At 57.6% G+C, this 15,692-nt stretch overlaps 2 protein-coding genes across 2 annotated transcripts in view; one reads left to right on the plus strand and one right to left on the minus strand.

Moving 5' to 3' along the window:
* The window catches only part of AP2A2 (adaptor-related protein complex 2, alpha 2 subunit), a 76,346-nt gene extending 67,566 nt beyond the window's left edge, over nucleotides 1-8,780 (plus strand). Inside the window, exons 16-22 of the mRNA XM_011930041.1 lie at nucleotides 2,107-2,189; nucleotides 4,860-4,949; nucleotides 6,178-6,301; nucleotides 7,250-7,366; nucleotides 7,478-7,547; nucleotides 7,880-8,014; nucleotides 8,617-8,780. Of these exons, the coding sequence (XP_011785431.1) occupies nucleotides 2,107-2,189; nucleotides 4,860-4,949; nucleotides 6,178-6,301; nucleotides 7,250-7,366; nucleotides 7,478-7,547; nucleotides 7,880-8,014; nucleotides 8,617-8,694 (697 nt within the window). The 3' untranslated portion in view covers nucleotides 8,695-8,780. The remainder of the gene's footprint in view (nucleotides 1-2,106; nucleotides 2,190-4,859; nucleotides 4,950-6,177; nucleotides 6,302-7,249; nucleotides 7,367-7,477; nucleotides 7,548-7,879; nucleotides 8,015-8,616) is intronic.
* Nucleotides 8,781-10,850: 2,070 nt separating this feature from the next.
* Nucleotides 10,851-15,692, minus strand: part of MUC6 (mucin 6, oligomeric mucus/gel-forming) — a 32,227-nt gene continuing 27,385 nt past the window's right edge. Inside the window, exons 33-35 of the mRNA XM_011930143.1 lie at nucleotides 13,791-15,650; nucleotides 11,921-12,023; nucleotides 10,851-11,642 (exon numbers count right to left, since the gene is read on the minus strand). Of these exons, the coding sequence (XP_011785533.1) occupies nucleotides 11,465-11,642; nucleotides 11,921-12,023; nucleotides 13,791-15,650 (2,141 nt within the window). The 3' untranslated portion in view covers nucleotides 10,851-11,464. The remainder of the gene's footprint in view (nucleotides 11,643-11,920; nucleotides 12,024-13,790; nucleotides 15,651-15,692) is intronic.

A 15,692-nucleotide genomic window follows, 5' to 3' on the forward strand; every position in this document is an offset into this window, starting at 1 on the left:
GCTGGGCAGTCCGTGGCAGGAAGGGACCGGGGGCTGGGTAGTCCGTGGCAGGAAGGGACCGGGGCTGGGCAGTCCGTGGCAGGAAGGGACCGGGGCTGGGCAGTCCGTGGCAGGAAGGGACTGGGGCTGGGCAGTCCGTGGCAGCCGTGGCCCTTTCCTGCTGAGCGCATGCCTGCCCCGTCTCCATACGGCTGTGCTGGGAGCTGCACATGGCCTTGTGCACGCCTCACATTGGGTGGCGCCGTCTCCAGCTGGCCGGGCCTTGGGGCTCTTGTGCATGTGGCCGTCTTGGCTTTGATCTGGCTACAGAGGGTCATCAGGTGTCTGTGTGTGTTTGGTGTAGATGGAGGCACAGAGTCCCTGGGCTAGCCGGCCGCGGTGGCTGCTGGAACACGGCTCACAGGACAGGGTGGCTGCATTCTTGTGGCCTTGCAGAGTGGTTTGCATTTTCCCCAAAAATTCCTCCAGGCCAGGTTGTAGTTGGGATGACCCTTTAAAAAGCAAGCAACCAAGCAGACGCCGACCACGAGGGCCCCTCTGTCACGCCACGTCATGGGTGATCAGTCGGAGCCCCTCCCATGTCCTTGACAGATTTCACTTTAAAGTGGCTTAGGCCAAACCACGAGTGTAAACTCTGTGGCCTCTTGTGTGGAGAGACCGTTGGCTGTGGGCGGAGCAGCGATCCCAGGGCACAGTGAGCACATGGACACCTCTCCCTCGGCCAGCTCCTCCTGTTAAGTGACCTCGGCTTTGTTGGTGGCCTGCTGTGGCAGTCCTGGGTGAAGCGCAGTAGACGTGTTCCAGGCTGTGTTTTGTGTTGGTTGGACCACACTTGACTTTTGAAGCTTTGCGTGTGGCTGGAGCTGGACCGGCAGCCTGCCGGGCTGTGCAGGGGCGGCTGTGGCCTCCAGAGGTGTGCGCGGGGACTGCTGCCTCGGTGGCTCTTGTGGCTGTGGCGGGCTGGAGTGAGGCAGTGTGAGGCGAGCAGCGCCCTCCCGGCCCTGAGAGCAAGCCAAGGGCCGCCCGTCACTGTCCCTTGCTGTCTGTCTCTGCTTCCTCCGTCTTCTTCCTGGCCTGGTCTCCCTATGGCAGGATGCCGACGAGCTGATCTTCAGGTCGGCAGCACTCAGACCTTCCAGGGTGGCAGCTGTGGTGCAGTTAGTGGAGACTGGGTGAGCGTAGGAGTGGCTGACCTTGATCTCCTCGGTGTCAGCGCAGGTGGGTGTGGAGATTTCAGAATTAGGCCGCTGCCATGCAGCATTTGCTGCTTAGGCACTGGGGTGGGTTGGGGGAGGGGGCGGCACCGTGACCTCCTGCCTTCCCACCCTGTGGTCTGAATCAGTGCCACATCCATCTCTGTGCTGGGTTCACCCAGGAGCCCTGTGCTGCTGCCCTGCCTCCCTCTCCTCTCTTTTGGATCCAGGTCACTGTGGAGTTATAGTTTCCTAGAGGAGGTCAGAAAACTTGAAGCTCTTCTGAGAGAAACACAAATGAAAACTAACCAGTGCTCTTTTATTTTCCCCTAACTCGGTGTAGTGTAGATAGGTGCCCTGTGGTGAGCAAAACCCTGGGCTCCCTGTGCAGTGTAGACACGAACGGTGCATGGGCAAGAGGAGAGGCCAGGGGGAGATGGGGGCGCCCAGGGCCCTGCAGGGCTGTGCTGCTGGTGGGTGGATGGCTGTGCGTGTGCATCAGCGGGGAGCAGCCAGGCTCTGATGGCGAGGCCCTCACTGGGTGGAAGGCCGGCACCTGGGTTGGATGGAGTCTGTGGCGTGGCCAGAAGCTGTGTGCATGCCTTCGCGCCCATGTCCTGTCTGGGGCCATGAGAGGCCATTACATGTGGACCAGTGTGTTCCTAGAAGGCAGCTGTACCAACTGCCTTCACAGGTCTCACTGGAGCTGTGCCCGCGTCCCTGTGCCCTGCTCACTGTCCTCCTGTGGCCGTTTGTCAGGATGGTCCTTGGAATCGTTTTCTACTTGTTTCTTCCCTTGTGTCCCATAGAGGATTTTCTGGCCTCCTCGTGCTATGAATTTTTTTCCAGAACAAACCCTTGTGTTTTCTGCAGGTGGCTTTGAGTGACACATATACTGTCCCTTTCCCCCTAGGTTTGTTTGTAAAAACAATGGTGTGTTGTTTGAAAATCAGCTGCTTCAAATTGGACTTAAGTCTGAATTTCGGCAGAATTTAGGTATGTGTTTTAATTACTTAATGAAACCCTCTCTTAGAACTCCCATAACTCAGTAAGAAAGTAGCCCAATTACAAAATGGACCAAAGAACAGCCTGGGCAACAAACCGAGACCCATCTCTACAACCAGAGCGGCGGCGGGGGTGGGGTGGGTGCAGAGTTGTTGAAAAGACGTTCTCCAGGGAGAATACAGGAATGCTCAGTAAGCACCTGAAAAGCTGGACAAAGTCATGAGGGAAATGCCAGTCAAAACTACAGTGAGACACCACCTCAGCCCATCAGGATGGCTTACGCCTGTAATCCCACAGCGAGACACCACCTCACCCCGCCAGGATGGCTGTTATAAAACAAACAGGTAGCCTGAGCAGTGGCTCACGCTTGTAACCCCAGCATGTTGGGAGGCTGAGGCAGGCGGATCACTTGAGGCCAGAAGTTTGAGACCGGCCTGGCTAACATGGCGAAACCCTGTCTCTACTAAAAGTACAAAAATTAGCTCTGCATGATGGTGCATGTCTGTATTCCCAGCTACTCAGGAGGCTGAGACAGGAGAATCACTTGAACCTGGGAGGCGGAGGTTGCAGTGACCGAGATCATGCCACTGCACTCCAGCCTGGGCAACAGAGTGAGACTCTGTAAATAAATAAATAAACAGACTGGCCTGGTGGCGTGGTGACTTAGGCCTGTAATTCCAGCACTTTGGGAGGCCGAGGTGGGAGGATCACTTGAGCCCAGGTGTTTGAGACCAGCCTGCACAACATGGTGAGACCCCATCTCTACAAAAATACAAAAATTAGCTAGATGTGGTGGTGCACACCTGTGGTCCCAGCTACTCAGGAGGCAGAGAGGGGGGAGGATCGCTTGAGTCCAGGTGTTTGAGGCTGCAGTGAGCTGAGATCATGCCAGTGCACTGTAGCCTGGGCAGCAGAGCGAGACCCTGTTGTTCGTTCGTTCATTCATTCATTCATTCATTCATTCATTCATTCACAAATAACGCATACATCAAAACAAACTGTGAAGGAAAAGGAGTGTCTGCAGGGCATGGTGACGTTGGAGCCTTGTGCGCCACTGGCAGGAGTGTACAGTCGTGCAGTTACTGTGGGAAGTTCCTCAAAACACAAAAGAAAGTGGAATTACTCTGTGACCCAGCAGGTTCACGTCTGGGGACAGACCCCAGAGAATCGAAAGCTGGGTCTTAAAGAGGTACCTGTCCACCCATGTCCATAGCAGCATTCACAATCCCCAGAAGTTAGAAACAGCCCAGATGTTCATGGGTGGATGACTAGATAAGCAAAATGTGGTCCGTCGATGCAGTGGAATATTATTCAGCCATCAGACGGCAGACAGGAATAAAATTCTGATGCATAAAACAGCACGGATGCACCTTGAGGACATGGTGCTCAGTGACACGGGCCAGACACAGGGACAAATCCTGTGTGGCTCCACTCATGCGGTCCCTAGAGCAGTGACTCCGTAGAGACAGAACGTGGTTCGTGGGTGCCAGGGCCTAGGCCAGGGGGATGGGGAGTTGGTGTTTAATGGGGACGGAGTTCAGTTTGGGAAGATGAGAACTTTCTGGAGATGGTGGTGGCAGTGGCTGCACTTCCTGCTTCCTTGTGTCCACCTAAATACGGCTAGGAAGGTGAATGTTAGGTTATGTGTATTTTACCACAATTTAGAAGAAGGACATACAAAAGCCTTTGAGTGTAAAAAAAACACTGTGCATGGAACCCTGTGGCTACAGGGGCCCTGGCTGCAGACCTGCCTCCTCTCAGCGCCTGCCTTGAGCCTCCTGAGGACTGCTCTGGTGAAAAACACGGAAAGAGTGTGAAAAAGGAGAATTAGTCGCTTGCCCACCAGGGATCTGTTAGAAAAGTGAGGGTTGTCCGAGTAATTCTTGTGGGAAATGCTGCATTGAAAACAGATGATACTTTTAGCCCTGGTGTAAGTTTTTAAACTCTGGGCCGTGATAGCTTCACCTAGGTGTTGGTTTTGGTTTTTTAAATTGCGGGAGGAGTGATGCCAAACTGTTTACCCTTTTCAGAATATTCGAGGTTTCCTTTCTGAATTCAAGGGGCATACAGATGTTCACGAAGATTTGTTATTGTGATATAAATAAAAACAGCGACACATCCAAAATGTGCACCTGTGCTGTGCATGAGCCGCTGCGGTGAGGGCCAGTGTGCAACACCAGTGCTGTGCTGGACGCAGGCCCAGCCGGGTCCCCTGACGGGAGGCAGCCAGGGCCGGTGCCTGTGTTTACGTGTCGCAGACGTGGGGCAGGGCCGGCAGTGGCCTGTGTGATTGCGGCGTCCCTGGAGGCCCCTCCAGCTGGAGCCCAGCCTGCGGACAGGGCTTTCTTTAGGTCCTTCCCCGTGCACACGCGTGTGACCTCATCCGTCCCGTGTGGGTGTGCAGGAGGGGCCGAGGGAGGAGGGCGCTGGAGGGCTGAAGTTACCTCTTAGTGGAGGAGATACCCCGCCCGTTTCCAACACTGGTGTGCTCGTTCTAAAACTGGAAAAAATTGGTTCTTAATTTTAACAAGAGTCGTGCATCACAACAGTGCGTTTTGATTCAGCTGAAGATTGTGGAGGGGGGGCTCTTGTTTTTCAATGTGAATATTCAGGGTAAGCGTGAAATGATGTGTGTGAAAAAATGGTTTTTGTTTCTTCTAGGTCGGATGTTTATCTTCTATGGTAATAAGACCTCCACGCAGTTCCTGAATTTTACTCCAACACTGATCTGTTCAGATGAGCTGCAGCCTAATATCCTTGGTTTCATTGCCCCCGTGCCCACAGACAGCACAATGTGGGACTTAGAGGAGGCTTTTGAGGAAGTTTTTTGGTTTTCTTGTTTTGTTAAAATAGCAAGATAATTCCAGATGCTATATGAAAATCAGGCAATCGTAATCTGCCTGTGGTGTTGGGCAGCAAAAAGAAAACAGGCAGTCTTCCATATTGGAGTGTCAGTTTTTGATAATGCATCTATTTTTTTTTTTTTTTTTTTTTTTTTGAGGCGGAGTCTCGCTCTGTCGCCCGGACTGGAGTTCAGTGGCCGGATCTCAGCTCACTGCAAGCTCCGCCTCCTGGGTTTACGCCATTCTCCTGCCTCAGCCTCCCAAGTAGCTGGGACTACAGGCGCCCGCCACCTTGCCCGGCTAGTTTTTCTATTTTTAGTAGAGACGGGGTTTCACCGTGTTAGCCAGGATGGTCTCGATCTCCTGACCTCGTGATCCGCCCGTCTCGGCCTCCCAAAGTGCTGGGATTACAGGCTTGAGCCACCGCGCCCGGCCGAAAATACACACGTAGGATCACGTGTATTAAAGACTTCGTTGAGAATCCGGAGTGGAAGCTGACTCCTACTGTGCTCCTCTTTAGGGGTCTCTCCCTCGGGGTCTGTTGGCTGAAGGCAGCAGCGAGCCCAGCAGCTGAGTGGCCGGCAGCACACGACCCAGAGGGTAGGAGAGGCCTGCATGCACCCTGCTGCCTCCTGGAGCCAGCTTTGCTGGTGTTGCTGTTTCTTCAGGAGAGGCTGTAGGCAAACCCTTGTTTTCCAGCACGAAAACAACGCTGGTCCCAGCAAGGCGGGCTCTTTTCTGAGTCTCGCTGTCTCAGGAGCCTGCTATTCCCAGGATTCTTGAAGTTTTCCTGCCCTACTAAGCACCAGTTTCTGCTAACGGTGACAAAAATTGTGTGTGTAAGAACCAGAGCCGAGGCTCACAGAGTGAAAACAGAGAAGTAGAACAGCCAGTAGATAGTCTAAGCGACTTTTTAAAATGGAGGAGCCATTTTGGAAGCGTGAGAAGCAAACAGTGTTTTGAGGATTGTCTGGGTGGAAGGGCAGGGCCGGGTGGTGTGGCCGCCCCTTGACCCGTAGCTGGTGGTCCTGGAGCGTGGTGTGTGCTTCCTCCATGGGTCCTGCTGGGGCTCTAGCCCGGCCCGTTTCCGCTTCTGCCGCTGGGGCTTGCTTGGCTGGATTCCTTAACGCACACACACCTGAACCTGCAGACCAAGCCCGTGGACCCGACTGTGGAGGGCGGTGCGCAGGTGCAGCAGGTGGTCAACATAGAGTGCGTGTCCGACTTCACGGAGGCGCCAGTCCTCAACATTCAGTTCAGGTAAGAGCTGTCTGTGCGCCCCGGGCCAAGGATTGTGTGGGCGCCTGAGCTGTGTGCCTGGCTCCATGACTGTGCCCCCATGTCCTTCCTGAGGGGACCCAGGGCATGCGGGTACTCATGGTGCATGGATGCGACCTGAGCTGTTGCTGCCCTCAGCTCTGCAGAGCGCAGGAAACGAGGGGAGGTGAAGCCCTGGGCTCCGGGATGGCAGGTGGCAACTCCCACATGGGGCCTTGCTAGGATCTTTCTGGGCACAACGGGGCCTACCTCATGGGGTAGCAGACAGGGCCCTGCGCCACCTGCCCGGCTTGGTACCAGACAACAGCTGCGAGGTGAAGGCGGCTGGTTTCCTTCGGACCCTGGCCTGAGGGGTGCGTTTTTTGCACAGTTGGACTCAGATCATACCACTTTGCTTAGTTTTTAAAAGCATAAGATTTTCCTGTTGCAACTCTTGGTTACTCTCACTTTTCAGTGGCTGCAACAGCATGTACACGGTCAGCCCGTACCCTGCTGGGTGTCTGCAAGGTTATGAATGTTGAGAAAAGCACACTTTCTAACATTAAAAATACAGAGAACCTAAGGATTGTATACCGTAGAATTTGGGGACATAGACATGCAAATTTTTGTTTCATTATTTGTGCAAATGTCTTTGCCTTTTTAAAGAAAAAAAAATCACACTATTTGCACAGACTTGGAGTTCTGGGAAACAGATAAATGGGGAGAAATGAGGCACAGGGGCATCCTGCCTGTGTACGCGGCCCTGCCTATCCTGTCTGTGGGTGACACTGTACACTGAGCCACACATGATCTGTGGAGACTCAAGGCTCGGCTCCCCACGCTCTAGTGGGTGGCAGTAGGTGGGGACGCTTCTCACTCCAGGCTCTTTCCTGGCCCCTGGGGCTCTCAGAGGAGGAGCTGACTGTCTCTTTCTGCTGCTGCTGCTGGCAGGTATGGGGGCACCTTCCAGAATGTGTCTGTGCAGCTGCCCATCACTCTCAACAAATTCTTCCAGCCGACAGAAATGGCTTCTCAGGATTTCTTTCAACGTTGGAAGCAGTTGAGCAAGTGAGAAACCTGTTGTCCTGTAGGGGTCAGGGGTGGGGATGGGGGTCATTTGAAAAGATGGGCTTTGGTCTCTGGCCTGGCTGAGAAACTCGCCTTTGCTGTTTCTCACAGTCCACAGCAGGAGGTGCAGAACATCTTCAAAGCAAAGCACCCAATGGACACAGAAGTCACCAAAGCCAAGGTAGGGCATCTGGAGGGACGGCCCCGGGGACACGCTGCCTGCAACCCAGCATCAGGGTCTGGAGGGACGGCCCCAGGGGACGCACTGCCTGTGACCCAGCGCCAGGGTCTGGAGGGACGGCCCCGGGGACACGCTGCCCGCAACCCAGTGCCAGGGTCTGGAGGGACGGCCCCGGGGGATGCGCTGCCCACGACCCAGCGCCAGGGTCTGGAGGGACGGCCCCGGGGACACACTGCCTGCGACCCAGCACTAGGGTCTGGAGGGATGGCTCTGGGGGACGTGCTGCCTGTGACCCAGCTCCAGGATCATCATTCTCCTATTTCTTTGGACAGATCATTGGGTTTGGTTCTGCACTTCTTGAAGAAGTTGATCCTAATCCTGCGAATTTCGTGGGAGCTGGAATCATCCACACGAAAACCACCCAGATTGGATGCCTGCTACGCCTGGAGCCGAACCTGCAAGCCCAGGTCAGGCCCTCAGGAAATGGCTGAACACACTTGAGTTGCTTTTTATTCTGGCACAATGTACATGGTGAGATGTGTAGCTCTTTAGTGCAGTTCGGTCAGTTTTGACAGATGTTGCGTGCCCACTTAACCACCACCCTGTCAATACCTGTTTGCGTCCCAGCCTCCCCACAGCTGGCCACCTGGAGCATCGTCCCGCCACAGAGCAGCCTGGTCCTGGGCGGTGGCTCTCCCAGCTGTTCCTCTCTGTCACTGCGTTGTTCCTTCTTGCCACGTCCCATTTTGTCGATGGACACCTGTCTCCGTTTCACTCGGGCGGCACCCAGGAATGCCGCTGCTGCCCAGGGCCTGTGTGTGGTTAGTGCTACAAGAAGCTGTGCCACTTCACACTCCCGCCAGCTACGTACGAGGCGCCAGGCGCTCCCATGCCAGCCCTCAGTTTTCATGCTGACAGTGTGTGTGGTGCTCAGGCCTCTGCCGAGCTGTGGGTGCCTCCAGAGAGCGGTCCCTGGGTGTGGCCCACAGGGTTCTGCATGGCGGGTCCTGGACCCAAGGGCTGTGTGAGCCTTGGCATGCCCGCTGACCCGCTGTGCTCTCCGTTTCAGATGTACCGGCTCACGCTGCGGACGAGTAAGGAAGCCGTTTCTCAGAGATTATGTGAATTGCTGTCAGCGCAGTTTTAGTCTTGAGGATGGAGGACCAGGCTCGTGTGTCTCGCGTTGTCTTCGTCTGTGCCGTTTGTCTTCGTGGCCATCCTGCGATGAGCACCCCCGCTGCCCCAGACCTCTCCCCTTTGGGCTGGACAGGAACACACGTGTGTGGCTCAGGAAGAAAAGCTCAGCCTGGACTGCGGCAGCCACGGCAGAAGGTGGATCTTGGGATCAGTTTTTATAAAAATCAAGACAGTTCTGTGGTTAAATCTACAAATTAAAGGGAAATTAGAAGTTGGCGTGAACGTGGCGTTTGTGGGAGTGTCACTGAGATGGCCCGTGCTGCCGCCCACCCTGCCTCGGAGCCTCTGGGAGCAGCAGTGCCGCTACATGTGGCGTGGGCTGAGCCTTGGTGTGTGGCTGTTCTGGTGGCTGCACACCTGGCATCGTCCTGGGCCCTTGGGAGGAGCACGGCCGCCCCTGGTTTTGCTGCTGTCCCAGGTGGACAGTTTTGCCAGGCAGGATTTTAATCTAGACTTTAGAAGCATTTGTATTTGTAATGACTTCTGGCAAAACCACGTGTCCTGACTGGATGTCATTGTTTTCCCAACTCCTGTTTGTGGAGGGCGTCTGTTATGCTCCTGCAGTCCCCGAGGCCTTAGATGTGCAGCCAGGGAAGGAGTGTCCTGCCGGCCCCACAGGGCCCCCAGGACTCCAGGGTAAAGCGTGGGCTGGTGGCGCAGACTCAGGTGTGCTCGTCTCTCTCCTGTCAGGAGTGGGTGTCCCCAGGCCACGGTGCAGGCTTGAGTCCTTCCACTGGCCCTGTCCAGTCGTCCCTGGAGGGGCCGTGGAGGAGGGAAGCCTCTGTGTAGAGGTCAGGAAGTGAAGGGGCCATTGGCCACACGCTGAGTGCCACCTGCGGCTTGTGTCTCACCTGTCGTCTGGACTCAGCACCCAGGCTGCACGTCTGACACCTGAGAGGCTCTCAGGGCTGGCCTAGGAGCCAAGGCTAGGGCCCTGTGCTCTGTCCCCAGGACGGTGGCCTTGTTTGTCCTAAACACACCCAGCACGGGTTCCGGCTTCCTGACATGCTGTGGAGGCAGGGAGGGTGGGTGGCCACATGTGCTTGAGCCTGGCCCTCAGCCACCTGCTCTGCGGGTCCCTCGGGCAGCTGCAGGGGCTCACGGACCCATCAGGTCTCCACAGCTCCCCTGCAGTGTGTGCAGCCCACGATGTCTGTGGCTCTCCTTCCGGCGTGTCGGACTTTGATCACAGGATAGCCATGTCGGTGGCATATGCCTCTCGCGCTGGCCATTCTGGGTCTGGCGGTGCCAGGTGTCATGACACGCCGCGCTGGGCTTGTGCTGCAGCTGGGTGGTGTGGCCCTCATTCTTGTGTTCCAGCTGCTGGGCAGTGCTCTGCCCGTGTGCTGCGCCTGCCGGCTGCGTGTGCTGCCGTGGATCTCCTGCGTCCCTTGACCCCTCCCGCCATCAGAGGAAAGGCCGCTCCCCGAGGTACTGCTTCCCTGTGTGGCTGCAGGGGGGCCCTCAGTGTGGCACTCCTCGTCAAAGAAAAATAAAGGCTAGAACAGCACCCCAGATCGTGCGCTTTCTTTGGGGGGAAAGCATCCCACGTAATCCTTATAGCTCCCCGGGGGCCGTGGGAGGCACAGACCCCAAGGTCCCTGGCCTGTGGGCTCACAGGCAGTGGGCATCAGAAAGTGACCTGCCCTTTGCCAGTTTGATTCTGGGTGTGTGGTGGAATTTTTTTGGGACTCAGGTCATGCGGGAACCCCTCCAGCCTGGCTTCAGGGCTCCCCGCTATACAGTGTGTTGGGGTGCAGCCCAGGGCTCCTTCCTGGGGAACGGGCCTGCCAAACCATGTGGGTACGAGGAGGCTCCACGGGGGATCCTCCTGTTGATCTGACTACAGAAGGGGCTCTCAGGCAGATGGGGGTGGCCCCTGGAGGACGGTGGGCTTCGCCAGAGATGGGACAGTCCTGGTGGAGGGAGGGCAGGGGGCCAAAGCCAGAGGCAGCTTCTTTTCCCAGCCCGGACCCTCCTGGGGGCAGCCCCGCCCAACCTCAGATCCCAGGGGCCCACAGGGTGCAGGTGTGGGTCGGGTGCCTAATGTCTAAGGGACTGGGGAGAGGCAAAAGCAGTGCTCAAGTGCTCGGGGACCAGCCTCTGTGCCTTGACAAGAACCAGTTTATTTGGAGTCTCTGGCCGGGTGACGCCCTCTCCCGAGGTCAAGCTGCTGGGGACAGGTGTGGTGCTGGCGGGGGCCTTCTGCCTGGCTGGGAGCGGGGGTGGCTGCCCTGCCCTCGCTGCCACCCTGTGCCCTCCCTGACTCTGGGGAGCTCCTCTTCTCTGTGTTGGTGGCTGCCTGGGCCTCTTGCCCCCATCTCAGCACAGGTCCTGATGGGTCTGGTCCAGCGCCTGCTCTGGCCTCATCTGCAGGGTTCTGGGCCCAGCCGGGCTGGGGCCAAGTTCAAGGGCTCAGAGGTGTTGGATGGCAGACGGGTGGTCGGGAGTGCCCTGTGTGCCTGGGAGGGTCCGTGGCCACTGCCTGCCTCAGTCCCTCTCTGCTGGCTCAGGGTCTGCAGGGGTGTGGTGGTCTGGGCCTCTGCTTGGCAGCCCCTCTCCCACTGGTGCCCCAGGTGAGCCACGGCCGGGGTCATTTGGGGGCCAGGCCTGGTGACCAGGAAAGCAGCTGCTGGCACAAGTGGGAAGGGGGCCGGTGGGTGTTTGTCCTGTCCGTCATCTGCAGTCCTTCAGCCCCAGGAGAGCAGGCGGCGACCCTGCTAGTCTCCACAGGCCACAGAGCTGCACTCGCAGCGGCTGAACACCTGCAGGGTGAGTATGAGCCACCGGCCAGGCGCGCTGGGGTCTGGGCAGGGCAGCTCCAGCTGCTGCTCATGGGAGTGGAGGGGGCGGCAGCAGCCGCAGTGGGCGTCCATCTGCTGGGTGATGGTGTTGAAACTGCCAAGAAGCCAAGACAGAGCAGGGTCATGGCTGCTGCAGGGGCATGAGGCCCCTCCCTCCCCAGGGCAGCTGCTCCACAGAGGCCTGGACCTCCCCGCTGAGCTCCCGGCTCACAGGGGCCAAGGCCAGTGTTGGGCAGACGGAGCGCAGAGTGGCTAACCTGACGGGGCAGCAGGCACCTGGGTGGGGAGCCCGAACCTGCCCTGGCGCCTCTCTGAGGTGGGGTTGTGAGCACCTTGCTGGACATGGGGCAGGCCTCCCGCCTGTGGACTCACCTAGCGGCAGAAATGCAGGTGCCCTCACAGCGGGTTACTGTCACGTTCGCCATGCACCCCTTGAATGTGATCTCCTCCTGCCGCTCCTGCACGCTGCAGACCCCTGGGAGCCGAGTGGACGGTCAGCAGCGCTCAGGGTGGACATGGAGCGAGGAGGGAGGGAAGCCCTGGCTAGAGAACGGGGTCCCCACCTGTCTCTGGACTCTCCTGCCCAAGGTGTGGTCTTCCCTTGTGGAGCCCCACAGAGCTCAGACCTCAGCCATACCCAAAGGCAAAGGCCAGCAGCATCCTAGTTTGTTTTTTCCCCTCAAAGTCGCTCTGCTGGAGTCCATCAAGGTAGAGAATTTTCTCCGTGGACTCAGCAGATACTGAGCCCTGGGCCTGTGTGAGCCACCCCTGGGCCCCAGCTTCCCTGATGCCCCACCCCAGGCCTCGACACCGACCTGTGGGCATGGGTATCCCTGGTTGGCCGGACCCAGGACCTGCAGGGGGGCCGAGGACACCGTGTCAGTGACGCCAGAGAGGGGGACAGAGGGTGTCGTGGGAGCTCCATGTGCCCCAGCTGGGGAGGAGGGAAGTGGAGCAGGCCCCATGGTCTGGGCTCCTGGAAGAGGTGGGGTAGGGACCCGTGTGGAAGGCCCAGACAGCCAGCCTCAGTGAGAGGCCTGGGCATGTGGCAGGCAGCACGGAACAGGGTGGACTGATGCAGGCAGTGGCAGCATCGGCATTAGAAACCGCCACTGCGGAGCATGGGTTTAAAAGTGGAAAAGGAGTCCTGGGGTAAAGACTGGACCCTGCTGCCTGTGTGCCCTCCCCTGGCTGTGCCCAGCTTCATTTCCTGGCCACAGAGAAGACAGGTCGCCTGGAACCTACCTGCCCGCTGCAGAGAGCTTTCTCCAGGAGGGGGCGGGACTATGTGTGCCTCCACAGGCCCTGCTGTCCCTAGCTGCCCTCCCCTCACAGATGGTTCCTGCTCCCTCACCTCTGCTTCTTGGGGTCAGCTCCCCAGTTACAGCTTGCACCCAAGTCCTGGTCTCAGGGAGGGACCCAAACCGAGATTCCCTCAGCCTGCAGCAACGAGCTGCTACCCACGTGAGAGACCACGAAGCCAACCGTGGCGTTGCCACCTGGTGGAGGTCAATGCACGTGAGGGACCCAGTCCCTGGGTGGTTGCTGTGAGAGGAACACCCAGGAGGGAAGGGAGGGACATCCCTGGAACGTGAGGTTGGGTGGACGTGGACAAGGCCTGAGGCGTGTTCTGTCTCCAGGCGTCCCATGGCCTGGGGAGCAGTGGACTTGCTCATAGGCCTGAGACCAAGTGGAGGCTGGGAAGAGCCGTGGCCCAGAGAATTGGCATGAGTACCAAGGAGCAGGCGCCCTGGTTGCCAGGTCCAGCTTCACCTTCAACAGGTCCTTCGGGGCGAGGCAGGGGCTGTGCCGGACTTTTATGTCTCCTTCTGCACTTGGAGGAAGGGCTGTGCTGCTTGAACCCTGGGGTCCGGCCAGCCCTGACATCCTCTGAGCACCCAAAGGGGCAGCCAGGGAAGGCTTTTGGCAGGTATCACTCTGAGGGGAGGCCAGGAGTGCAGCAGTGACCGGGGCATGAGTGAGCCAGTGCAGGGAAAGGTCAAGGTTAGCTGGGGAAGGGCCAACGGGGAGGCCGGGCACTTGCTTGGCCAAGAAAGCGTTGGCATAGAGGGTGCCCAAGAGAGGAGAGGGGAAAAACCCGTCAGGTGTGTAGGGGAAGGTGGGGAACAGGCATGTGGTCCTGGGATCATAGGACCATGAGGGGTAAACTGAGGCAGTGGCTGCCTGGGAGTCACGAGCACAGAGGTGAGGCCAGTAGGAGGGCCACAGAGATGCCACTTACCAGGTGAGGTGGGCGTAGGTGTCCCGAGAGAAGATACTGGGGCAGAAGCAGGGGCGCTTCCATGTGCAGTGAGGGAGCTGGTCAGGAACTGCGTGGTAGGCAGTGAGGTGGGACCAGGGTGCCTGGTGGTAATGTTGGTGACTGGAGAGCTGGGGATACCCGTCACCCCCCAGGTGAGTGACACAAAGCCTGACGTGGGAACTCGGGTGGTGAGAGAAGTGGACCGCGAGGTGGTGGACTGAGAGGAAAAGGCAGGGGCGGCGTGGGTGCTGGCCGTGGTCCTGGGCGTGGACAGAAATGCAGTGGTGCTGGAGGCTGGGTGACTGGATGGGGTGGGAGACACAGTAAGAGTGGATATGGGGAGTAGAGCAGAGAGGGTGAAAGGAGAGGAGATAGTGTGGGGGAGAGAGGCCCTAATGGTGGTAGAGGCAGCTGGAGAAGAAGGAAAAAGAGGAGATGCAGACCCTGATGCAGTCATGGGATGAGTGAAGAACGAGTGTGAGCTCGAGCTCAGGGTAGTGGAGTGCACGGGGGTGGACACGACAGAGGAAGATGTACCAGCTGAAGATGAAGTCTGGGGAGAGGAGTGGGAGGAGGGTACATGAGAAGAAACGGAAGACTGGGCAGAAGGAGTGGGAGAAAATGAGGAGGACAGCTGATTAGTTGTAGAAACAGGAGTGGTTGCAGAACTCAAGTTGGGGAGTTGTGTGGTGGCAGAAGGTGGTGACGGTGGCCTTGAGCTAGAGTTCTGGGGCCGCCACGAGGAGGAAGATAAGAAGGAAGAGGCTGTGGTTGTGCTGAATGAGCTGTGGGTTTGTCTGGTCCCGCTGGTAGTCACTATCATTGGTGGGGCTGTGTGGGTGGACCCTGTGGCCTTGACCATTGTCGATGGAGAAATGGTGCCTGTTGGCATTGAAGGGATGGAGGAGAAAGTGGACATCTGTGGGTGGGTAGGAGTGATGACTATGTGAGTAGTTGGAGTCACCAAGGAGGTGGAGAAAGGTGGAACGTGAGTGGGAAGTGTGGTCTGAGGGTGTGATGGGGTTGGATAGGTAGTGGTGCTCTGGAAGGATGTTACAGTCATAGGACCTGTGGAAGAAACGGGAGTGCTCCCCGTAGGTGGAGAATGTGTGGTGAAGGGTGTGGGTAGCCTGCTGCTGGTGGCCGAGGTGGTGTGGGCCACAGGGGTGCCGGTTCCTGTAGTTGTGGGGTTGGGGGTGATGGTGGTAGAAGTTGGGGTGACTTCAGGATGGTGTGTGGAGGAAGAGTGTGAATGTAGGGATGTAGAGGTTTTGGCTGTGCTGAATGAGCTCAGGGCTTGGCTGGTCCCACTTGTGGTGGCCGTCATTGGTGGGGCTGTGTGGGTGGACCCTGTGGCCTCGACTGTTGTCAGTGGAGAAATGGTGCCTGTTGGCATTGAATAGATGGAGGCAGAAGTGGACATCTGTGTTTGGGTAGGTGTGATGACTGTGTGAGTAGTTGGAGTCACCAAGGAGGTGGAGAAAGGTGGAACGTGAGTGGGAAGTGTGGTCTGAGGGTGTGATGGTGTTGGATAGGTAGTGGTGGTCTGGAAGGATGTTGCAGTCATACGACCTGTGGAAGAGACGGGAGTGCTCCCCGTAGGTGGGGAGTGGGTGGTGAAGATTGTGGGTAGCCTGCTGCTGGTGGCCAAGGTGGTGTGGGCCACAGGGGTGCCAGTTCCTGTACTGGTGGGATTGGGGATGATGGTGGTAGAAGTTGGAGTGACTTCAGGATGGTGTATGGAAGAAGTGTGTGAATGTAGGGATGTAGAGGTTTTGGCTGTGCTGAACGAGCTCAGGGCTTGGCTGGTCCCACTGGTGGTTGCCGTAATTGGTGGGGCTGTGTGGGTGGATGCTGTGGCCTTGACTGTTGTCGGTGGAG

Source organism: Colobus angolensis, unplaced genomic scaffold, assembly GCF_000951035.1.
Source record: "Colobus angolensis palliatus isolate OR3802 unplaced genomic scaffold, Cang.pa_1.0 Scaffold84, whole genome shotgun sequence".
Taxonomy (NCBI): Eukaryota; Metazoa; Chordata; class Mammalia; order Primates; family Cercopithecidae; genus Colobus; species Colobus angolensis.